Source organism: Callithrix jacchus, chromosome 8 (assembly GCF_049354715.1).
Source record: "Callithrix jacchus isolate 240 chromosome 8, calJac240_pri, whole genome shotgun sequence".
Classification (NCBI taxonomy): Eukaryota; Metazoa; Chordata; class Mammalia; order Primates; family Cebidae; genus Callithrix; species Callithrix jacchus.
The window spans coordinates 48,332,712-48,358,708 of NC_133509.1; the positions used below are offsets into that span (position 1 = coordinate 48,332,712).

Sequence of the window (25,997 nt, forward strand, 5' to 3'; positions counted from 1 at the left end):
GTGTTAAGAGTCACAAATGTTTATTTAGCAACAACAAAAACATTTATTCATATCACTAAGTGAATTAAGGTCAAGAATGGTCTTCTGATATCATCTGTGAATGGCAAATAGCATTATGTTCTACAATCACATTTTCATTTTTAGTTCATTTTGGTGGGAACAATTAGAAGGTTGTATACGTAGTGCCCTTGGGCAAATGTTTTCACTGAGTTGATTTGAAACACATTTTCAGCTTTTGTGTAGGTTATAAGAAACAACCTTATGAAATACGTAAATGTATTTGCCACAAATGTGTTTGTAGAGGCATATTAAAATAGTAACTCTGGTCTAAGAAGTTTATTATTGAGTAGGGAAACTTCTGTTTCTCAAGAGGATGGAGTACTTCTTTCCTCTGGATAATGAAAATGTAACTAACATGTTTCCCTTGTCACCCTTGCCACCAAAAACAGTAAAGTCAAATTTATGGCTCAATCACCTATACCCATATAGGACTTTATGGTATATATGTTTACTGTTTCACTCTGGATTTGATTAATTACAAATCAAATTCTCCCAGTTTTGTATTTTTGTTTTGTTTTTGATTTACTTTGTCTGGTAAAGGGCAGATGGTTTTAATGTCCTTATTTAAGACATCATACAATTTCTACACATACAAACAACATGCTGAAAAAATATTTTATCTTCTTACATGATTGGCTTGGCTTTGCATGTAGACTCTTCTGGCATTCAGATCTTCAAAGGGAGAAGGTCTGATATTTGAGATTCTATAAGGCTCACTGGTAACAACTGTCTCTTGCTGAAAAAGGTGATCCTTCACTAGAGAACTGGAAGAATCCTCTTCAGTTGCCTATTGGGAACAACCCTCAACTCATTAGTTGCCAGAATAAAAACCACTACCACCAACACCAACACCACCAGCACCACAAAATAAGCTTTCACTCTAACAAGTACCTATCAAGTCAGTAAATATGTATCACTGACATTGATATGAATGGCAATTCCCAAAACTCAAATGTACATGATTAGAAAGCTATGTCAAAATACAGTAATATGAACTTTTAGAAAAATTCAACTTTAGGAGAAAAATGGGCTTTCTTATTAAAAATAATACGAAGAACTAAAAGGCTAACCATGTCATGTAGAAGAGCTATCTAATTATAATAATGCTTTTAACTATAATAAAACTGATAAATGTGCATAGAAAATGCAAAAATTATTAGGAAGTAAAACACAAATCTATGTTTTACTTTGCAAGTTTAAAAAAAAAATATGCTCCAAGTACTGTGCTATTGATACAGTGAGTCAAAAGTCAGGAGATAATAGTAGTCTATTACTGTGTTGAATGAGAGAATGAACAAATTAGCCTAAACTTGCTGATTACACAGGATTTAAATCATGCACTCTTACTAGACTTTGGTTGGGAGATATGCTCAATAAATGATACTCAAGACATACTTTTAAAATGTCATAAACAATAATTTCTATAAAACAAATGTTAAGTAAAATTTAGCACACTACAAAACACAAAGTCCTGGAAAGGCTTTGTTTCATTTAATTTTTTAAAGAAATGGAATATTACTATTCCCATCACTGTATAATTATTTAAGAAAAATAATGTGATACCCAAGTACAAGTGGCTGAAATACTTTCACTGGCTTATTCTAAAATAATTCAGAGCAATCACTATAGGGCTAACAATTTTAAGGGTTCAAACCTTTCATAAGCTTTTCTTTTTAAAAGATTTTGTTGGTGCTACATCCAAAATTAACAAATAAAATTCAAAAACGACTGAGACGGCCGGGCGCGGTGGCTCAAGCCTGTAATCCCAGCACTTTGGGAGGCCGAGGCGGGTGGATCACGAGAGATCGAGACCATCCTGGTCAACATGGTGAAACCCCGTCTCTACTAAAAATACAAAAAATTAGCTGGGCACGGTGGTGCGTGCCTGTAATCCCAGCTACTCAGGAGGCTGAGGCAGGAGAATTGCCTGAACCCAGGAGGCGGAGGTTGCGGTGAGCCGAGATCGCGCCATTGCACTCCAGCCTGGGTAACAAGAGCGAAACTCTGTCTCAAAAAAAACAAAAACAAAAACAAACAAACAAACAAACAAAAAAAAAACCGACTGAGATATTTTAAATTTATAAATGCAAATTTTAGTTTTTGCTCCAGAAAAAAATAGCTTTGTCCCGTTTAATTCCTTTGGAATTCAATTTTCTCAATTACAAAATAAATGTAATACCAATGCTATTTTATGACACTGAGTTATCACAAGAATCTAATGAGATAACAATACAACTGAAAATGCTCCTAAAACTAAAAGCTGTTACTGTATCACGGAGTAGGCAATTAAACTATTAAAAACATTTCTGATAATCTGCTGTGACTTAAAACTATGTCAAAACTGGCTGCTATTTTTACCCGATTTTCATAACAGCTATCCCGATGTGTTGTGACAGTTAATGATAAAATATTGGAAAAATGTTGGCTAAACACTGATATCCAGTAAATATTCTTTCAAAATACATAATCAAAATTGGGGAGAGTAAAAACCTTCAGGAAATGTATTTATCTGTTCCAGAGATTTCTGAAAATAAATGGCTCAAATAATTGTCAAAAATTATAAGTAAACTGAATAGAAAAAATACTGGGAGAAAAAAATGGGTTAGAAAAGACTGAAGTTAGAATCTTGTCTTACTTTGGTAGCTTCTCTAAGTCACAATTTCTTTTTTTTTTTTCTTGAGATGGAATCCTGCTCTTGTTGCTCAGGCTGTAGTACAGTGATGTAATCTTGGCTCACTGCAACCTCCCCGTTGGAGGTTCAAACGATTCTCCTGCCTCAGCCTCCCAAGTAGCTAGAACTACAGATGTGTGCCACCATGCCTATTTTTTGTATTTTTAGTAGCAACAGGGTATCACCATGTTGGCCAGCCTGGTCTTGAACTCCTGACCTCAAGTGATCCACCCACCTCAGCCTCCCAAAGTGCTGGGATTATAGGTACACAATTTCTTTGTATTATAAATTGAATATAATATCTGCATCGACAATCTCAGTGTTGTAATATTTAAGAAATTAAAAACTATAAACAAGCATACGTTGTACTAGTATCAAGTGTTAATTTTAAGATATTGCTTCTAATTGTGACTTGTTTTAAATTAGGTTATCTTTTACTAAATTACAATAACTGAAAAGTCATGTTAGAATTACAAATTAAAACAAAGCTGACTTTAAAAATCTGTAGATGAACAAACTGAGTGTTTAGCTGTACTGAGTTGGGTTATTACTATTTATATCCTGTATATTAAGCATTAACACATTTTACTTTAAATGTAAGTACATTTTTAAAGAAAATATCACAAGCATTTGCCGCTTCATTAAACTGTAAAGTTTGAGTAAGAAATGACTTTTAAATGTTTACCAAGGTACCTGGAATTAACCTATTAAGCAGGAATAGTTCTTATCGCACACTAAATTTATAGCTACATATCTAAACGGGTCTTAAATAACCAAAGCATCTTTCAAGTATCTGATATGGTAAACTAAAGACCGTTTGAAAATGCAAAGTATACAATCTACAATGAAGTACATGTTATTCAGGAATTGTAAGAATCAAATTAACATTTTAGAGAATCCTAAACTAGAAAAAATTATTTTCTGACTACCTAATTATCTCTTTGGGCAAGTTAAAAGTTTAAACGCATATTAAACTTACAAGTTTTTAAAAAAGTGGTGATAAGGAAACAGGCTTTCTCATTCATTGCTAATTCTACACACACAGAAGTAAAATCTGGAACAACTCTTTCTGGAAAGCAAAACATTCACGCATTTTGACCACTTCTTGAATCTGGCAAAGAAAAGGAAATACTAACATGGAAGAAGCTTTAGGCACAAAGTATTTTTCTCAGAAGTATTATTTGTTGTTGTTTTTAAGTTTTTTTATTTTTTCATTTCATTAGATTTTTGGGGGAACAGATGATATTTGGTCACATGAATAAGTTCGTTAGTGGTGATTTCTGAGATTTTTGGTGCACCCATCACCCAACCAGTGTACACTATACCCAAAGTGTAGTCGTTTACCTCTCACCACTCCCACCCTTTCCCGAGTCCCCAAAGTCCAATGTATCATTCTCATGCCTTTGCATCCTCATAGCTCAGCTCCCACATATGAGTGAGAATGAGTGAGAACCTATGATGTTTGGTTTTCCATTCCTCAGTTGCTTCACTTAGAATAATAGCTTCCAAGTCCATCCAGGTTGCTGCAAGTGCTATTATTTCTTTCCTTTTTATGGCTGAGTAGTATTCCATGGTGTGTGTGTGTGTGTGTTTCTTTATCAACTCATTGAGTGATGAGCATTTTCTTTATCCACTCGTTGACTGATGTGTATTTGGGCTGGTTCCACATTTATGTAATTGCAATTGTGCTGCTACAAACATGCATATGCAAGTATCGTTTTCATGTAATGCCTTCTTTTCCTCTAGGTAGAGAACTATTTTTAATAGTAAAAAGAAAGAAATAACTTAAACACGCCATAGTAAGGCAATGGTGAAGTAAATTATGATATGCCTATAAAGTGAATATGGTGTGGTCATTTGAAATTAGGTTTGTGAATAATATACAATGTAGGAAATGTTTAGTGTTAAAAAGTCAGTATATAAAATTTTATTTACAGTGTTATCATAGTCATAAAAAGAGTCAGAAGGAAATAAAATGAATGTTAACACTCGATGAGTAATTTTCCAATTTTGTAAGCTTACTTTTATAGTTTATTTTAAAATCAATGTGCTATATACTTTCTTCCTTACTTTTGATATAGAATCATTTTATTCACCCAGGTTACACTGCAGTGGCGTGATTTTGGCTTGCTGAAACCTTTGTCTCCCGGGTTCAAGTAATTCTCCTGCCTCAGTCTCAAGTAGCTGGGATTACAGGCACATATCACCACGCCCAGCTAATTTTTGTGTTTTTAGTTAAGACAGCGTTTCATTATGCTGGCCACCTCTTGATTGAAGTGGTCTCGTGATCCGCCCACCTCAGCCTACTAAAGTGCTGGAATTATAGGCGTGAGCCACTGCACCCAGCCTATTATTTTAAACTTTATTGGAGGTGTAACTCAATGAGATTGATAATTTATTTTTCCAATCAACATGTTTATGAATATTATGCCTAGAATAAAACAGGTTTACCATCAATTCTATTCTTGTTATGTCTTTCTTTTCAATAGGCAGGGTCTTACTATGTTGTCTAGGGTGGCCTCAAACTCCTGGCCTCAAGTCGTCCTCCCTCATAGCTGGTACTACAGATAGGTACACACCACTATGCCTGATGAATCATAATATTTAAAAAAATATACTCTATCAATGAAATCACTTTTTAGCTTAAATACATTTTCCTTCTTCATCTGAAATAATGACCTGAGAGACATATTATACCTTTGCCCAAACCCTTCTGAATTCATGCAGAATGTCTTTATGTCGATCATTTTCTAAACAAGGTAATCTGAGTATCTTTCAAATCCATTTCCTCTTCTCAGTACCCACAACTCACTGTCTTAATGCAAAGCCGTCATTATGTTTTTTTGCCCGTCTTATTTCAGTAGGTTTCTAACTGTTTTCCTTGTTTCCAGCCTTTGCACCATTATTCTTCAGGCAAGTCTAATTGGTTTTTCTGTTCAAAACCCCTTAAGGTTTCCAATTACCAAAGCTTTGCTGGAAGACTGGGTACATACTGGAGAGGATAGGGAGGAGAGTATTGCCTAAGGAACTCTTTTGCAAGGTACATAATTTACACAGTACATAGGAATAGACCCTCTCTCCCTGGGAAACATGAGACTTGCAAGATAAAGCCCAATTTTATTTTCCTAAGAAAAAGAAACGGATAGTGAGTATACAAAAACATACTGAATGCAATTAAAGACACATAAAAATATAATGCCATTTGTATATACTAACTAGAAAAATAGATGATAATACTCAATGTTGGCAAGGGTTTGGAGAAATCGAAGTACTTTTTTGTATTGTTGGTGAGAGTGCAATTTGACAACGCCACTGGAAAAAAAAAATCCATACCTTTTGACCTAGCATTTCAACTTTGAGAAATTGACTGTATATACAGATACACACATACAGACATACACAATCAAAGTAGCACTATTTTTTAACAAAATAAAGAAAACAAGAATGAAAATATCTTACGGCTCAACCAGCAGGGAACCGGTTAAAAATTATGCCATACATGATAAAATTCCGTGCAGCTATTAAAATAATTTCAGTATTCTCAACAAGGTATTGTTAAATGAAAAAAGCTAGGTACAGACGAGTCAGTATGGCATGATCACATTTGTCTAACTGATAGAAGGATGAATTGATGGATATTTAAAAGTATAACTTTTAAAATATTAGAAACGATTACACACCAAACTATTAATATAGTTCTGGGGAGTTAAGGCTAGAACCAGGGGACTCATGGGTTCTCTAAGGAGTTATTTTATATGTATAAAGGATATGTAAAGAATAATAGAACGTGTACATTTGTCACCCAATTTAAGAAAAGTGAACATAAGCAATACAACTAATTACTCCTGTGTTTCTCTGCATTAGCACCCCCTTACCCCTACCACTTGGACCCTCAGCAGATAAACCCTATCGTCAAGTCATTCTTTTTTCATTTTACTATCTTCTTTACAGTTTTACCCCACAAATATCCCTGAACAATATTTATAGATGCTTTGAACTGACTGATATCATGGGACATTCTGAAACATTTTTGCTCATTTTTTTTCAGTGAAATTCATGCACACTGTCATACGTAGTGATACTTAGTCATTTTGACCTCTGTGTAGCAATGATAGCTAAAATATATTAAGTATTTTCTATGTATCAGACAGGGTCAAGCACTTTACATGGGTTAACTCAATCCTCACAATAATCCTTTGAGGTACATAGTATTATCATCCTACTCCATATGAAGAAACTAAAGACCAAAAGGATTAAGTAACTTGCCTAAAATAAAACAGTTACTAGAAGGCAGAGCCTGGATAAGAACATTATGATTTATTCATCTATTCTCTGTCTATGGATGTTGGGGTGGTTCTAATTTTTTGCTGTTTCACTAAATGTTGCTAGGAATAATAGTGTTTAGGCCTTATGGAATATACACACGAGAGTTTCCCTAGAAGATATCCAAGAATAGAAAAGCTGGGTCACAGAATATACATACATTCTAGTTCTCATAATGAAAATGATTTTTGAATGTGGTTTAAACAATTCATATATCCACAATCAGTGCTCCATATTTTTACCATAGATGCTGTCATAGTGTTCACTCTTATATTTGTAGTATCTGCTATTTAATTTCTTTTCCTTTTTTTTTTTTGAGACAGAGTTTCGCTCTTGTTGCCCAGGCTGGAGTGCAATGGCATGATCTCGGATCACCGCAACCTCCGCCTCCTGCGTTCAGGCAATTCTCCTGCCTCAATTTCCTGAGTAGCTGGGATTACAGGCACGTGCCACCATGCCCAGCTAATTTTTTGTATCTTTAGTAGAGACGGGGTTTCACCATGTTGTTGACCAGGATGGTCTCGATCTCTTGACCTCGTGATACACCCGCCTCGGCCTCCCAAAGTGCTGGGATTACAGGCTTGAGCCACCGCGCCCGGCCTGCTATTTAATTTCTATGATAATGGATCCATCTTACTAAAAATTACATAGTGGATTTCCTTATGTGAACAAGAAACTCCAAGGATGAACAAAAGAATAAATGAATGCACAGTTACTTTTTAAAAAAGTCAATATACTTTCTTTATATGGCTTGTTCCTATTGGTTTTCATCCTCATTTGTTGCTTTAAAAATACTGATGTACCTGTTTCTTTCTGTTAGCATCTGATGTTTCATACTTCTGATTTTCTGGTACACGTTACTTTCTCTGTCCAACAATATGCTTCAAATTTTCTACTAAAAAAACTGTTTTATGCTTAACCTCAGCCACAAACTCCTCAAAAAGCCTTGTTGATACACTTACAAGTTAATCACTCCCTCCTTTGAATTACCTTAAGATTATATGTATCTATTACCCTATATTCTGAGTACTCTTTTATTTATATTTTCCCATGAACCAGTGCTATACTCCAAATGTTTGTATCCCTGGCAAAATTCACATGTGAAATTTAATCACCCATGTGATGGTTTTAGGAGGTAAGGCTATGATTCAATTAGGAAGGTAGAGTCCTCATGAATGTGATTAGTTATAAAAGAGACCCCAGAGAGCCGTCCTGTTCTTTCTACCATGTAATGATATAGCAAAAAGTTACCACTTATGAGCTTGAAAGAGGGCCCTCACCAAGCATAGCCTGTGCCTTAAGAGTGGACTTCCCAGACTCAAGAATGGTGACAAATTACTTTTGTTTATAAGCTACCTAGTGTATGGCATTTTGCTGTAGAAGCCAGAGTGAACTAGGACAACCTGTAAGGAGGGACTCTGCCTAAGTTTTATCCCTAGAGCATAGAACTACATGCCTAGCACACACTGAGAATTCTATAATCTGTGACATGCAAATACTCAATAATCAGATTACAGTGTATACCTCAGGAGTAAATGTGACACATTAGAAAAAAAGTGTATAAAGAGAACTCCTTAAGGAACAATACAGCTAAACATTCTATCTAGCTAGGTAGCTAGGAAGACAAGGTCTTGCTCTGTTGCCCAGGATGAAATGCAGTGGCATGATCATAGCTCACTGTAACCTTGTCCTCCCAGGCTCAAATGATAGTCTCACCTCAGTCTCCCGAGTAGCTGGGACTACAGGTGCACTCCACCATGCCTGGCTAATGTTTTTCTTTTGGTAGAGACAGAGTCTCACTATGTTGCTCAGGCTGGTCTTGAACTCCTAGGCTCAAGCAATCTTTCTGTTTCATCCTCCCAAACTGCTGGGATTACAGGCATCCACACCTGGCAAAAAATACCTTTGAATAACTGTCATTCAAAGTTCAAATTATAAAAACAATAAAAATTATTTCCATAATTCTATCCCCATGGAATAGCCCCTATTACTATCTGACATATATCTTTCTAAACTTCCTAATGCATGCATATATGTTTACATGCTATGTATAATTTGATCCCATTTATATTACAGTCTATCCATACAATGCTTTCTTCACTCCATAACGTTCCATGGACCTCTCCCCATATGAGTATACAGGTTTCACTTAGCAACTACTGCAAAGAAGTCTACTATCTGCATATGTCATATATTACTTAGCTAATATTCTATGGACATTTAGATTATATCCAAATTTTTGTTATATGCGTTGTAATGTACTTCTTTTAATATGTATCTTGGTGCAATTGTATTACTTCTTTAGTACTAATTCCCATAAATAGAACTGTTGAGTAAAGTATATACACATAGTCAATTATACTACCAAGCTACCATTTGGCAAACATGTTATCAATTGAAAACTCCTTAATCGTTTAAGAAAGAGGAACCATTTCCTTACATCTCTGCCCTCATATCACTTACCTAACTTTTATATTAGGGATGTTCAACATAAGTATAAATGGGTATAATATAATATACCTACCCTAATATAAAAATTCAAAATCTGAGCTTTCTTTTCAGCCACATGTCAGTGCTTAAGAAAATCTGAATTTTGGAGCATTCTGAATTGTGGATTAGCGATGCTTGACCTGTAGTAATAACCAAAACACTTTCTTAATTTGGACATGACTGAGCATAAAGTGTTCAGACTTACACAAACTTCTATGTTTTTTTACTGTGTTAACATAACATTAGGTGGTGGGAAATGCCAAAAATCTTCCACAAGAGCAAAGAGTTTAATATATGATAGGCGCAAAGACTGTAAATACATTGGCATGGTCTCTACCTTAAAAAAAATCTATAGCAGTTATATATACACACATTCAATGCTTTTAGTATTGTATGCTGGCACAGGCTAAAGTGTATTGTCTACAAAGTGACCCATGCCAATAGTTAAAGAACAATGAAAATTTGTTTTACTCTCAGCTGCTGGTATAATGATTCTCCTATGGTTGATACATGATTGCCTAGCTTTTACTTTTCAAAGACTTCTATAGTAATTTTGTGTGAGGAGGCAAAAGGATACAGAGTAAAGCACTAAAATAACTCCAGCTGTAGCTCTTGGTCAGAACATATGGTCAGATGACAGCCGCAGAAAAAACAAAAACAGATTTTGCTTCTCTCCTCCCTTTGCACCTTTTCTTCTAGTACTAGTTGTCAGAGAAAATTTAGTGCTGTTTTGAAAACCCATGTTAATGTATGATTCCCAATAAACAAATCAAATGTAGAAAAAAAGGATATCACAATAAACATACTGCTCAAGAACATCATTCTTATAATCATACATCACAAATTACAGGTTTGCAAAATGTGTGGCTGGCTCATATCCTACTGCAAGAAGTTGTTAAATAATTATATTATTGGCTTTTAAAAGACAGAAGTGGTTTAAAATTTTCTCTGGTAAAGAGCCCTTATATTTTAGCATTACATGTGTTAAAAATGCTACTAGAGCAATTCTTTGGGTATTTAAAATTATATGCTCAAATTATACTAGCTTAGGAAGCATAGAATAGGAGGAAAAAAATTACTGTAATTCCATAAGCCAAACAAACCATTATTAACATTGTGGTGTAGCGTTTCTAGTTGCAATTCATTTTAAATTTAGCCACAATTGTCTCCTATTCTTTTCATTAACTTTCTTTAGTTTGATTAGCTTAAGGATAAGAATAAACCAGTTCTTGAATTTTTCATTTCTATTTGTCTTGAGCTTTGATAGGAAACATTAACAGCATATAGCATTTTCTTTAAGCAACCTGAACACAGTAATTTGTGATGAAGTAATATAGAAGGAATATGAAAAATGTAGCAAGACACAATGTCTGACAACAGTAGTTAAGGAAAACCTCTAACCTGGCTTATTCAACAGAAGAACTAAACTACTTTCTAATGAAGAGTTAGTTTGGCTTAATGTGGTATTAAGTTTGCAGAGATTGCTTATTGTCTGTAGATCTACTTTTGAGTTAATAAGCAGTAGATACACACTTTCTGCTAACACGTAAATCTTCAACCCTTTAAATGTTAAATATATTTCTAGGATTTTTATCCTAAGGTCACACTCAAAGATACAAATAAAAATGTATGTAAAAGGCCGTTGGAAATAAACATTCCATGACGTGAATGATTAAATTTTAGTACAGCTACATAATGGATGGCTAAGAACAAAGACTCTGAAATTAGACTGACACAATGAAAATGGCCAAGAGAGTTTAAACTGACTGTATTTTAGAAGTATGACCCCAATGGTGCTTTTTAAAAGGAAGTATGCATTTGTATACAAGATGTAGGAAGAAAGATAAATCTAAGCAGAAACACCCTCGTATGAACAGTAATTATTTTTGGGTAGGAATGAAAATTTCCTAATTTTGTAGTTATAATTTTCATCATATGCAAATATGTGTTAAACTCAACAAAAATTTGAATAACAAAGCATCAATACAAATTTAAATAACAAAAAATTATGCCACAGGTTATACAGAGAGGTTTTTTGCTCTTACTGAATAAATAAAACTCAACCTAAGATACATTAGGACTTAATGAAAACTGTAGGACAGCATTTACTGAAGGATTGTGATAGTTGGCAGTACCATTAAATACTCTTTACTATCTAAATAAAGCCCATCCACTTAGTTTTTAGATATAGAGCCTTATTAAAATATTACCACCTTTGAAAATCATTACATGAACAATTCATAACCCCTACCTAAAGAAAATTAAACAAATCACAGCCTTTTAATAATTTTTAAGAAAAAACATGACAATATTTTACTTCATAGCAATTGGATCTCATCTTTTTTCTTCCCAAAAGCGTATCATCTAAGATATTTTCCTCTTATAACCTCAAGCCTGTTGTGAGGTAAGTTTTGTGGGTTTTCTTGTCAATTCAGCATATCTCAACAGTAAGAGCAGTAAATGTTCTAAGTGGCAACTCTGTCAGCACTAAAAATGATCTTAAAACAAGCATCAGCAAGTATTAAACAACAACAAAAACCCAAAAACCTAAACCAGGTACAGTGTTCAAGCCATGATCTCAACAATTTGGGAAACCGAGGCAGGTGGATCACTTGAGCCCAGGAGTTTGAGACCAGCCTGGGCAACATGGCTAAATCCTGTCTCTACCAAAAAAGATACAAAAATTAGCCAGAAGTGAGGGTGTGTCCCTGGAGTTCAGCAACTCAGGAGTCTGAGGTGTGAGGACCACCTGAACCCAGGAGGCAGAGGCTGCAGTGAGTGAGCTGAGATCATGCCATTGCACTCCAGCCTGGGCAACAAAGTAAGACCCTGTCTCAAAATAAATTAAAAACCAAAAGCTCTCACTTGTCTCATTAAAATCGTCAAAGACAGAAACCAAATAGAATATTCATACCTTAATATTGGTTAGTTTCTTTACAAATCTTAATTTTTAAGATTTTTCCACAAAAAAGTTTTCTTGAGGTGCTAACTATGTATGTGATTAGCACTATTCTACACATCAGGAATAAAAGATGAGCAAGATAGGCTTTTAAATCCAAATGATGATCTGTTATAAAACCCTCCAAAGAAAGATATGAAACAGAAAGGTAAATTTCTTTGACTTATGATAATTGATGAAGACACTGAACTGTTGAAAGCAGAAAGTTGTCCACCAGCTTATAAAGAAAATGGCTAGCACAATTATTGGCATAGAACAGGTACTCAAAATATTTGTTGAATTAATGAATATCCAAAACGGAGAGGATTTCCACTCTGACATTTAATGCATTCAAAACATGTATTACTTAAATACATTATCATTACTTTTATTGTGTTAAAAAATTAGATGATGCATTATTCTTTTAAACTATATTAGTTGTCTTTGCAAAGAATTGTCAAGGAAGTAAACCTAATAATAAATACTACCTTAAACCATAATTTGTATTCAAAACATTTATTTATGCTAAGTTCATTAAGGTGAACTATGAAACTTAATATGATGTATTTTATTCCTAATAAAGTTGCTAAATAAATCAGAACACACTGCAACTTCCCATACATTCTTAAAGAAAAATGACCTAAACCTTTAGAATATCATGCATGAAATAAATGGAACGAAGGTGAATTTAAGGGTTTGCTTTTGCAGTTGTAACTCTGAAAAAATTAGCTATCATTCTAATTACTTTTTTTTTTTTGGAGATGGAGTTTCACACTCATTGCCCAGGCTGGAGTGCAATGGCGCGGTCTTGGCTCACCACAACCTCCGCTTTCTGGGTTCAAGCGATTCTCCTGTCTCAGCCTCCCGAGTAGCTGGGATTATAGGCATGCACCACCATGCCTGGCTAATTTTTTGTATTTTTAGTGGAGATGGGGTTTCACCATGTTCGTCAGGTTGATTTTGAACTCCCGACCCCAAATGATCTGACCACCTTGGCCTCCCAAAGTGCTGGGATTATAGGCGTGAACCACTGTACCCAGCCTCTAATTATCTTAAGAAAAAGTTAAACTTCCCTTTCTGCCTGTGCATTCTTTACCTATAGATGTATTAAAAATTACCGCAAAACTTAGCAGCTTCAAACAACAAACATGTAGTATCCCATAGTTTCTGTGAGTCAGAAATATGGGAGCAATTTAGCTGGGTGGTTCTGGCTCATAGTCCCTATGAAGTTCTAGTCAAGATATTAGCAGTGGCTGTAATTAGCTGAAGACCTGTTTGTGGCTGGAGGACTTGCTTTCACCATGATTCACTTCACATGGTTGTTGCTAGAAGGCTCCAGTTAGTTATCGGTTGTTGGTAGATGACCTCAATTCCTCACACAAATCTCTTCATAGATCTCCTCAAGAGTCTTCATGCTTCTCCCAGAGTGATCCAAGAGAGAAAGCAAGATGGAAGCCAGACATTTTCTTATGATCTACCCTCAAATATCACACTTCATTTTCAACACATTCCGTTTGTTAGAAGACCCTAGGAGAACACCCTATACTCAGCAAGAGGGGAATTAGGCTCCAATGAACAGAGGAGTATGAAGTAATTTGTTTCCATATTTTAAAATGACCATAATTCATTGCTCTTTGAATATCAATTATTTAGATTTTTCTCATATTCAAAATACACTCTGCCCTCCCATGACTCCCTAAAAGTCTCATCTTTTCACAGAACAACTTCAAAGCTAGGATGTTGTCTTCTAAACAGGTGCAGGTACAGATAGAATTCCCTGGGTGTAGTTCCTTAAATGTAGCTCCTTGAATATATAGCTTCTCTCAATCTGATGATCTGGAACTAAAGAGACAAATTATCTGCCTAACACATAACCAAAATACAATGATAGGACAGGCAGAGGGTAACTGCCATGTGACCTTCTTGTTCAAAAGTAGAAAAAATGAGAGGAACACATAGTTAATGGTCCACATAATTCTGAAATCAAGATGGCAACACTGGAAATTCCTAGCATGGAACTTAGGACCTTGGAATAATTTTTCACAACTCTTGGCTCTAATTTTTGAGATCTTGGTTCTAATTTCTAATTTCTTTCTATTTTCATTGAAACATGGGTCAAGTCTGCATCCGCATAGTGTTTTCAACTTGCTTCCTGCCAGTGGAATTTTGGGGATCCAAAAGTCCCCTCTTCAATCAATGGTGGTATTTCTGCCAATATAAGGCTTTGAAAAACTCTGTGAATCTTCTAGAGGCCCACTTTGTTACATAGAAGGCACATTCATAAATGAGAAAAACTCAACTTTAAACTTTTGCTAAGTGACATACTTTTACACTTCTTATAGAACCTATTGCTTTGATTGGAAGGTTCTCTGAGGTTCATCTTCAATCCTCCTGAGGTCTTAACAAAGGAATTTACATTCACATCCTTAGATAATGCTTTTCTGAGAAGGCCCTGGATTTGATATTTGCTTAAAAGCCATTTCTTAATCTTAGCCATCTGACATATTGAGAAACTGAGAATTTTCAAAACCATCAAAGTCTTGGCTTCTTTCTCTTTAGGTGTCCTTCCTTAGCTTACTTCTCTTATTTTCTGTTTATCATTAGTAGTAAGAAGAAACCAGGCATACAGCTTCAACCTTTTGCTTGAAAAATCTCCGTAGCTTAACCATCCAGTTTATTGGGTATATTTTCTGCTTTCCACATTACTCAGGTGACGTTCTTGCTAAGCTTTCAGCCACTATACAACAAACATTCCCTTTCTTCCATTTTCCAATATGGTTGTCTTCATTTTCATTTAAGCCCTCACTGGCTGTCTATCCAAAGACCTTAAAGCTTCTAGTGACAGTCTCTTCAGAACTTTACTAAAATTTGCCTCAATGACCTTCCAGCTTTTATTTACTGTGTGAGTCCTGACTCTGAAGTCATTCCCATGTTTCAGTATTTGTTACAGTAGCACTCCATTTACAGGTCTCCAGAATCTTCATTAGCCAAAAAATCATTCCCAAATTGAGTGGCTTAAAACAACAAACATTTATTATTTCACAGTTCCTGCTGGTCAGGAATTCAAGAGCAGCTTAACTAGATGGTTATGGCTCAGGGTTCCTCATAAGGTTGCAGTGAAAACATGCCACAACTGGTCAGTCATCTTAAGGCTGGCTTGGAACTAAATAACCTGCTTCCAAGGTGGCTCACTAATATGGCTATTGTCTGAAGGCTTCAGTTCCTCACCACATGGATATCTACATAGTGTTGCTTGAATGTCCTTATTATATGGCAGCTAGGCATCCTCCATAATGTGGTTACTTCACACAATTAGTTAAAAGGCATAAGAGAAAAGACTGAGGTCCTCTAAAGAGAATAAAATTGTCTTCTCATGACTGCAACATTCTAGCATGCCTGCCCACTCTGCCAACCCAACCCACAATGTTGTGAACCACTTCCCTAAAAAAAAAACCAAAAAAACCCAGAAACTTTACTTTCTATATAAAGATTGATGTCCCTTATCTGAATTGCTTGGAACCAGAATGGTTTCAAATTTCAGAATATTTGTATGTGCGTAATAAGACATCTTAAGGATAGAACCCAAGTTTAAAGATGAAACTCATTTACGTTTCATCCCTTTTCTGAATTGCTTGGAACCAGAACTGTTTCAAATTTCAGAATATTTATAAGTATATAATAAGACATCTTAAGGATAGTACCCAAGTTTAAAGATGAAATTCATTTACGTTTCATCTATGTTTATATATCTCATAACACACAGGCTGAAGGTAATTTTATACATGATTTTAAATAATTTTGTGTGTGAAACAAAATTCCGACTGCATTTTTAGTGTTATTTGTAACATGGGGTCAAATGTAAATTTTTTCCATTTTAGGTGTCTTTTCCATCTCAAAAAGTTTCAGATTTTGAGCCAGGCATGGTGGCTCATGCCTGTAATCCCAGCAGTTTGGAGAGGTGGGTGGATCACTTCAGCCCAGGAGTTCAAGACCAGCCTGAGCAATATAGCAAGACCTCGTCTCAAAACACACACACACACACACACACACACACACACACACAAACAAACCAAAAAAAACCGGTTTCAGATTTTAGAACATTTCAAATTTCAAATTTTCAGATTAGAGATGCTCAACCTGTATTGATTATATTTTTTCTGGAGAATTCTGACAAATACAGTTTCTTAGAATATTCTTAGTAATTGATGAATTTATTTATTAAGGCCAGTGACTTCTTTCACATTCTTTATGTTTATGAATTCCTTCCAAGCCATTACTTACTTGTAAGTCATCTGCCCCTTCAGCTTCATTTTTTGATTCGGGGCATCCTAAGAAAATAGATAAAAGTTAATCAAGCATAGAATTTTTATCTTAGAGTCCACTATTAATGAATAATTGATTATGTTATCATAATACTTCAGAAAACTGATAGAGATCATTCTGGACTGCCTGGCAATTAGAAACTGGCCACCTGTATTTGCCCCTGTTAGAATAGAGAATACTGTACTTATTTCCCTCTTCTACAGGTAAATTTCCAGTTGCTTACTAACGACATGTTTTCTCTTAAAGTATACTATCTCTAGCAACCCATGTCCCTAGTTTCTCCCAAATACTCAAAATTACTAGGCAGATTATAACAATTACACAGCTCTGGTGATGCTAAGATGAGATGTATTCAATTTTTCCAAATGCTTTTACCCAGGAAACAGTATTTAGTACCTATAAGCAGGATTTTAGTTGCTTTAACTAAGATGTAAAACAAATGAGTCCCAATCCACTATTGATAGTTAATGGCCAATTGCTGTTATTGACTTCTGTGCTTCAACTTCTCTGTACAGGTTTTCATGCTGTTAAGAGTACCTTTCGCTCCAATAAATTAATAAGAAAGGATTTGTCCTAGTAAAATATTCTCAGTTCATGATATCCTTGAGAGACACAGCTTAGGATGGAGTAGGCATGAGAGAAAGAGAAATTTGCCCTTTGGAAAGAGCAGCATACTTTATCTTTTTGTCAAAGAGGTCAAGTAAAAGCAATCTGAGATTCTTGAAAGTCTCTATAGCAGCTGATAATAATGCTACCTAATGTTTTCTAATGTTCAAAAAAGACAAGACAGATTCAGTATTGAAGTCCATTCTACCTAGCAGTTTATAAGCTACTCCTTATAAATCATTTTTTAAAACATTAAACCTAGTGAAAGAGGTATACTGTTATAGTATATGAGCATAAATTTAAAAGTAATTCAGAACTTTAAAATAAATCATATAAATTCCAGCCACCATGAATACTATTTTTCTCTTTAAAGCACTGGTTCTTCAAACCTGGCTAAAGGTTAGACTCAACGGGGGCATTGTTAAAAAACACACTGATGCTAGAATATGCCACCAAACCAAAATGTATCAGAATCTCTGTGGAAAGAGGCACAGGGCATCATGTATTTATTTTTTAAGTTTACTTTTTTCCTCAAATTCAAATTAAAGTTACTTGACTAGAGAAAAATTCCTCACCATATTTGAACTTTCTTAGAGTTTTTGAATAATAAGGGATGACTCGACTCTACTCCACGGATAGATTCAATTGTTCTGGAGTGGAGATCAGTCATTTTAAGCTTCGCATGCTTCTCAGGTGATTGTAATGTGTATCCAAGGTTAAGAACACTGATCTAGGGAGAATTTATGGGTTCTTATAATAAAGACAAATGCCTACTATAAATTCAAAGTAATTTTTTCTGGATCAGAAATAAAAAATTACTCATTTAGTAAATTCTGATCTTTTAAAGTAGCTAGACAAATCATTTAACTATGGTTTCATGCATTATCAAAGCAGATTTCTACACTAGTATTTCCATGTTCTTGCCTGTGATTGGTCTCATAGTTTGTCTTCAAATTTTCTTATTAAAATGACATCTTCAAAATGCACAAATCACAATGTAGTCTAGCACAGTTTCATTCAGTTACTTTATACAAAAAATTATTAAAACTGAAATAATTTTCCTTCCTAACTAAAAAAAAAATCAAGTCTTAGATATACATATGTCATCCTTTATGGGAAGAAATGGTTTTTAAAGTGATTTTTGTTTAAGTAAGCATAAGCCAGTCTTACATAAAAAAACCTTATTCTTCCCTTCAATATCTGTATGCTTTTGAGTTAATCATTTTAACAGACTGCCAAGATAACAAAGAAATAGATGAGGTTGTGGTTTCTGCTCATCCTCAATAATGAAATCAATCAAGTAAAGACTTCTGTCATGGAATAACTACAGTCTACATATATTTGAATATTACAAGTCATATAAAATTACCCAAAAAAAGGATGTGACTGCTGTCATACATACACAAGAAGAACATCAACTGGGATTCTCATAGCTGTACCTTTCTATTCCCCCTTCCTTCAAGTGCTTATTTTAAAACATTTGAAGTATCTGAAGCCAGCTGTTGATGGACTCTTGAAGATAATACATGCAATTGACATACACTATGATGTGACAAATACAAATCAGGTTAAGAAGTCTATTATTTTATCTTCATTTATTGTGCGGTTCAAAGCCTGGTCACATATCACAAAAGCTGACATGTTTAAAGTGTGAAAACTATTTTGGGTCAACTCTAAGAAAGATAACCTCTACTATATACAACTGATAAATAAATTAAGAAAATAGTCAAGAGTACCTACCTTGAGAAATATCCTCTATAGCTCTTCGGATACCTCTATCAAAAGCCCTAGCATCAGCAGGACTTTGAAACGTAAGACCAAACTTCTTGTCATCAATCTTCCAGTGGTGAAATGTTGGAGTGACCTTATTATAGATGAGGTCTTTTTTAAGCATACATTCCAAAACCACCTAACAGAAGCCAAATATCAAAAATTAGTATACATATATCAAATCATCTAATGTAGCTCTTAAATACAGAGGTGATAAAAAGCTATGAATTTTTAACGAATAATTTTAATAAACATTTAAAATAAATTAATAAAGTAATCTACTTCACAAAGTTACTCAATAGATTAAAAACATGCACATTATAAATGGAATGCTTATTATACTCCCATTTTCAAGAATACACACATATATACACTCCCATTGCATACAAAATTTCCAGAGGAATATATCAGAAAGCACTTCCAAGAAAGAGCCGGGGGGTGGCAGTAACAGAAATTTAACTTTTTAAAATCATTTTTGGCTGGGTGCAGTGGCTCACACCTGTAATCCCAGCACTTTGGGAGGCCAAGGCGTGCAGATCACTTGTCACAACCATTTTGCAGCAGCAACAACAACAACAATTCATGATTAAGTTCTAGAATTCAAGGAGAAGTAATGTTGGTGTCATAAATTACTGCAACATTTTAAATACATTCATAAACAGTGGGAAAAGCAGTATTTTGTAAAACAATGCTAAATTGGGATTGCTTAAAAGGGGAGGACATAAAAACAGTTTGATTCTAGTTTACAATATATAATAGCACTAAATTAATTTTAATACATGAAAATATTACTGAATTAGCCCCCTCTTCTATTTTCCCAAATTAGTATTTCAACTATTAACTCTCAGATAAATCTTGTCTTCAAATGGCAATGTCATCTATTGTTTAGAGCCTCCCAAAACTCACAGAAAAAGTAGTTTTAAAAATAAGCTTTAAGCACTATTCGAAATAGCAAAGACACAGAATCAACCTAGGTGTCCATCAATGTTGGATTAAATAAAGAAAATGTGGCACGTACACACTTACAAAACATAGACCATGGGATACTAAACAGCCATAAAGAAGAATGAAAGCGTGTCCTTTGCAGCAACATGGATATAGCTGGAGGCCATTATCCTAAGCAAATTAATGCAATAACAGAAAACCAAACACAATGTGTGTTCTTAATTACAAGTGGGAGCTAACGATGTATACTCACAGACACAAAAATGGCAATAATAGACACTGGGAACTACTAGAGGAGAGAGAAGGAGGGAGGTAAGAGTTGAAAACCTACTGAGTACTTGGGTGACAAAATCTGTCATACCCCATACCTCAGCATTATGCAATGTACCCAGGTAACAAAACCTGCACATGTATCCCTTGAATCTTAAATAAAAGATGAAATTATAAATAAAACAATAAAAATCAGCCTTAAAATGCTGATTTGGAGGAAATGAAAAGGCTAATCAACTAGCTCTTTGATTCACATAAATACCTATGTAGAAAATATAGTATTTCTAATCCACCTAAAAGTCATGAAAATATATTGAGTTTAAACACCAAAAATATTGAGTACGAAAACAAACTAATTATAAATGATCTCAACTTGTTTATTTCTCTCTATAAAATATGAGAAAATACTGTTGGTATTATATATTTAATGTAGCATAAAACTGATTATCCTTTAGGGATAAACTTCTATAGTAGTTGCTAAACTGAATTTAGGAAGAGGCAGTGGAGTTGGAAAAAGGTAATCTATTGTTACAATTGCCCAACATCTTTGTAGATAATTTTTAGGATATGCCTCCTAGAACAGTCTATTGCTCATTTACATAATTCTCACAGGTTCCATATGCAAGGTACAATATTTTCTTATTTATCTAAGTAACATATTAGAAAGTTGTTTTGCTTTTGACTTTAAGCAGCATTTTAAAAAATGTACTTTCTTCACATTAAAGACAATGTATAGTACATCTTGATTAGGTAATAGAGGATACCAACTGTCTACCTGAAACTTAAAAAAAAAATAAATAAAAAGGAAAAGAAAAACAAAGCAAAAAAAAAGCATGCGTCAGAACATGTTTACTCATCATGTGATCAGAACTAAATCTACAATCCTGAAAAGTAAAAATAATTTTAAAGGCTAGAGGATTCTTAAAATTACTGAATTCTGCTGCCTGTTTTCACTGTCCCTCCTCAGAACACTAAGTTCTGACTTTAGCCCAATGTGGTTTTCACTGTATTAATTCTGTATCTTAGATAACAAGAATATTAATATCAATAGTCATAAAGGAGGCAGGGTTCAATGCTTACCATATTTGAGATTGGCATAATTAGCAAACAAACTGTAGAAAACAGCAATTATATATTTGACAAGAGATTATAAACAGACAATCCATTATTTACTTTGAAGGAGAAGTGAGGTAAAGGGATACATTATTCTTGGCCAACAGGAAGTCAGACCTATTAACTACCAATGGCAATTAATGTCCTGTCTTCTTATAAGACATGGCACAAAAGGAAATAAATAATTCTAAGTCTTGTTAAGACTATCCTAAAGGCCACTGCCAGAAGCTATTAAAAACATAATCTTAAAAATATTCAGTCTATAGTTTTTAAGCTCGGAACACATCCCTAATTCTAATTAAAATGTGAATAAACTTCTTGCTAGGATTAATTAGTTGTCGGTAAATTCTTCAGGCCCCCACTGTATTAACAAAGGACATTCATAAACTAGATAGTAAAGATAAATTTAAAAGTCAACCAGTGGACTCACCCTCTTTTCTACTCAAAAGATAGTTTATGTTAATAAATAGGAAAGACATCAAAAGTGTACACAGCTACCATAAAGTAAATATTAAATGTAGGACTGAATCAACAAGAATAACTATAAACAATATGTTGCCAAAATAATGTTAAATGAATAAAAATGTGGCTGGCTGACAAAAAACAAATTACAGTAACGTTTTAGTATTAGTACTAGAACTTTTTGGACTTTTAATCACCTACAAATGCAATGGGATTAGAAATAAAGACATTAAACAAAAAATACATATATATATAAAGTAAAATTTTAAACTAGAAAAAGCCACAACAAATTCAAAAGCACTTAAATGTTTATACTGACTGCATGAAGAAAAAGTCAGACATTTACAAACAAACAGATCTGACCAGGTTTGAGTACAACATAATTGCTGCAAATAGACTGGCTAGAGCCAGCTTTAGAAAAGTGACTATAAAAATAAAGGAGGAAAACACAATTATGTAGGTGTACTTGGTAGCTCAACTTTGCATTCTACCACAGATACATGCAAATCTAAGTTGCTTAAGACATACAAGTTTAAATTCTTTACTAGCACGGTAAATACTTTTGGAACCACAGATATTTTAAGAAGATCTTAAAGTCTTTCAATCCAGTGGTAACAAAAACTACTTTTAAAATTTATTTTTATTTTTTATTCTTTCATCTATTAACATTAAACAGATGTTAATTATGAAAAAACAGATAAACAGGTGAATTCTGGACTTTAAAAAAACTGAAACTACTATTGACATAAATTTATTAAAATCTGATACAGATGAAGGGAGAAGGAAGACAAATGACTTCCTTATACTGCACCAGGCTAAGAGACAGTGGAAGAAGAAAGGTGATTAATAAAAATAAATTTTTATATATGTGAAAAATGTTCAAAGTAATGATTAAGCTACGAAAAATAGAATAGGTCAGGAACATGACACATACACTTCCCAAGGAAGAAGAAAAGTGTTACTACTGTTTAAGAGAAATTCAGTGTAGTAATTAGTTAAGCTTATGGGCTTTATAGGCAAGACCTGCTGGGTCCCATCCAGTCTCTACCATTCACAATCCAGTGACTTTTGAGAATTAGATAATACATAAGGTATTCAAAATACTGCCCGACACATAGTAAATCTTCAATAAATCTTAGTAGTGATGATGATGCTGGTGACCAGGCGATGCCACTACCCCACAGTAGATTACTTGCTATGCGAGGATGGGAGATGATTACTTATGAAAAGAGATGATTTTTGAGTATGGAGACAGGTGTTTGAGTAACAGATACAAGTATTAAGCACTTCAAAGAATTTATGTGAACAAATTCTGAAGAGTTTAAGTGAATGGATTTTTAAGGCTAAAAAAATGCTTCAATCTCCAATTATTTTCCTTCATCTGAAAAGGGTTCCAGGGTAAGAATTTACAGAGAAAAAAAGGAGAGAAACTGTGGTTACTAAATAACTACAACTTCTGAAGACGTATTCCAAGTTATTTTGGGAAATATAGAGCAGAACTCCCATCGTAAAATAACTGTGTTGCTTGCCAGAAGCATCTAAAATAGACCAAGCCAAAAATGGGCATAAGTGTATTTTTGTTTCACTAATAACAACTAATAATTTGGAAGAAGAGAGTACAATTAAGTATATACTTTAAAACTACTATGTACTTTATTATAGTTGCTACCTTACAAGTAGATAATTACATGTTCACAAACAGTGTTATCCAAGAAGTAGTATGCTTGGTAACCAGGCAAAAACATTTTGACTAGTAACTTTCTAAAATACCTTTGAATCCAATGGAAAATAATTTTGGTTTTAAAATAATAATTTCAAATTCAAATTAAATTACTTGATAACCAAAGTCAATAACTGATATCTCAAATAGTTGCCTCTTTGAATTTTAAGTTTCTGAATGATATAAAAACTGGTACCCTTTATGAAATATATTATGACATTCTACATAGAATTATATTATCAAATACATGTTTTCAGAATTGTCTATTAACATAAATTTGTGTTTTGAAGAATAAGACATTAAGTTAAGAAGGAAAATCTGTTTGTTCTGAGTACAGTGGGAATTTAGAAATTGAAAAGAGGAAAAAAAAAGTAACAGAAGCAGCAATGGCAGTGATTCTCACACAACAGTAGTTCAGTTACCTTCAGCTACCTCAGAAGGAAGGAAAGGAGGGAGAAAAAAAGGAATAAGGGAGGAAAGAAGGAAGGAAAATGGTATCATATTTTCAAATGTCACATTTTTAATGCATATTATTTTCGTACAATAGTTCATATAAAAAACAGTAAGTTAGAAAAGGCATCAAATATTTGACAGCCATACATACACATTTTACTTTCACTCAAAAAAGATAGTAGCTGGAACACCAAAAACTACAGTTTCCATATGTCAATAAACCCACAGTCCTACCTAGTTCCTACTGAAATAAGTGAGGTGAGAAAGTATACACGTACATGTACACATAATAAAAATTAGAAAAACAACAGAGAAATAAAATTTAACTGGAGGCTCACATGACTACAAGGATATGAAAAAGTGTGCAGCTAGAAATTAACTTGACATCATAATATTGGGAAAAGGTAGTCGATGGTGAGAGTAATAAGCAAAATGGACTCTTAGGTTAAAAGGTATAATGAATGAAGTTCACTTAGTAGAAATATAATCCATAAATTTTTCTTACGCAAAAATAAAATAACAAGAAAAACTTGGCCAATCTACAATCACAGTAAGATATATAAATAAATGTCTCAATAATTGACAGATGAAACAGACACAATATTAGTAAAGATAAAGCATATTTGAATACCACCATTAAAATGTTTGAACTAGGGCCGGGCGCGGTGGCTCAAGCCTGTAATCCCAGCACTTTGGGAGGCCAAGGCGGGGGGATCATGAGGTCAAGAGATCGAAACCATCCTGGTCAACATGGTAAAACCCCATCTCTACCAAAAATACAAAAAAATTAGCTGGGCACGGTGGCATATGCCTGTAATCCCAGCTACTCTGGAGGCTAAGGCAGGAGAATGCCTGAACCCAGGAGGCGGAGGTTGCAGTGAGCCGAGATCACGCCATTGCACTCCAGCCTGGGTAACAAGAGCGAAACTCCGTCTCAAAAAAAAAAAAAAGAAGTTTGACCTATGGGACACACACAGAAACCTGTATAAAAAACCTTTATTTTATGTTAGTTTAAAATAAACTGTAAAGAGGAAATATATCAGATGCCAAACACAGGGTTTGAAGGAAGAAAGAGGAAGTGTAATAATAAACAGTATGCTGAAGAAGGTGAAAATGTTAAGCTAAATGAGAAAATGAAGGCAACTAGTAATGTATAATACTTTGGGACATTTTCTAAATCTTAATTTTTAGAAACCAGTTCCCACAAGGCTCCAGGGAAAGAGAAAAGGAATGCTGATAGGCAGACTATATTTCCCCCTCTTCACTAGCATTAAAGAATTAACTGTTACAAAAGGACTGGGAGAAAACTACAAAATTCATGGTTGTACAGAAAGTAATTAATAGCATAATTTATTACCTTTTCAATGGGTTAATCCTGAAATGAACAGGTAATTCTGGACTGGTAATTATTACCATTTCTCTCAATTCCAATTCTTCACAGCAAAATTGGTTTGCCCAAGGTGCTTTAACCCAGTTTTCCTATTTTTCCATCTGTAACTGACCTATGACAGTAAAAATGAAACTACTGTTCCCTGTCATTATTATTTTCTGAGCATTAGCAACATGTTTATGAACATTCTCTATTCTACATAATCCCTTAATAAGCTATCTTTACAGTGCCATATTTATTAATGTAAAAGGGGGAAGGGCATTTTCTTATGCATGGTACTTCTGATGAACTACAAGTAACTCAGCAAGGCAATACCATGGAAATGATTACCTTTGAGAAAAAAGGCAGACAAAATAAAGGCAAAGGAGGAGAGGGCCAGATTATAAACATTTTCTATGTTGAGATAAGGAGATGAAATTGTCTCTAGGAAATTATTGGGGAATCCTGAAGGAGTATTAGACCC

The 25,997-nt window shown here is 34.2% G+C and overlaps 1 protein-coding gene across 2 annotated transcripts in view; it reads right to left on the reverse strand.

Moving 5' to 3' along the window:
* The window catches only part of SPRED1 (sprouty related EVH1 domain containing 1), a 108,268-nt gene that overhangs the window by 15,645 nt on the left and 66,626 nt on the right, over positions 1-25,997 (reverse strand). Inside the window, exons 3-5 of one of the 2 annotated variants that reach the window (XM_002753561.7) lie at positions 19,152-19,320; positions 16,764-16,810; positions 689-847 (exon numbers count right to left, since the gene is read on the reverse strand). In XM_002753561.7, coding sequence (XP_002753607.1) covers positions 689-847; positions 16,764-16,810; positions 19,152-19,320 — 375 coding nt within the window. The remainder of the gene's footprint in view (positions 1-688; positions 848-16,763; positions 16,811-19,151; positions 19,321-25,997) is intronic. The other variant, XM_009005583.5, reaches the window with a different exon arrangement.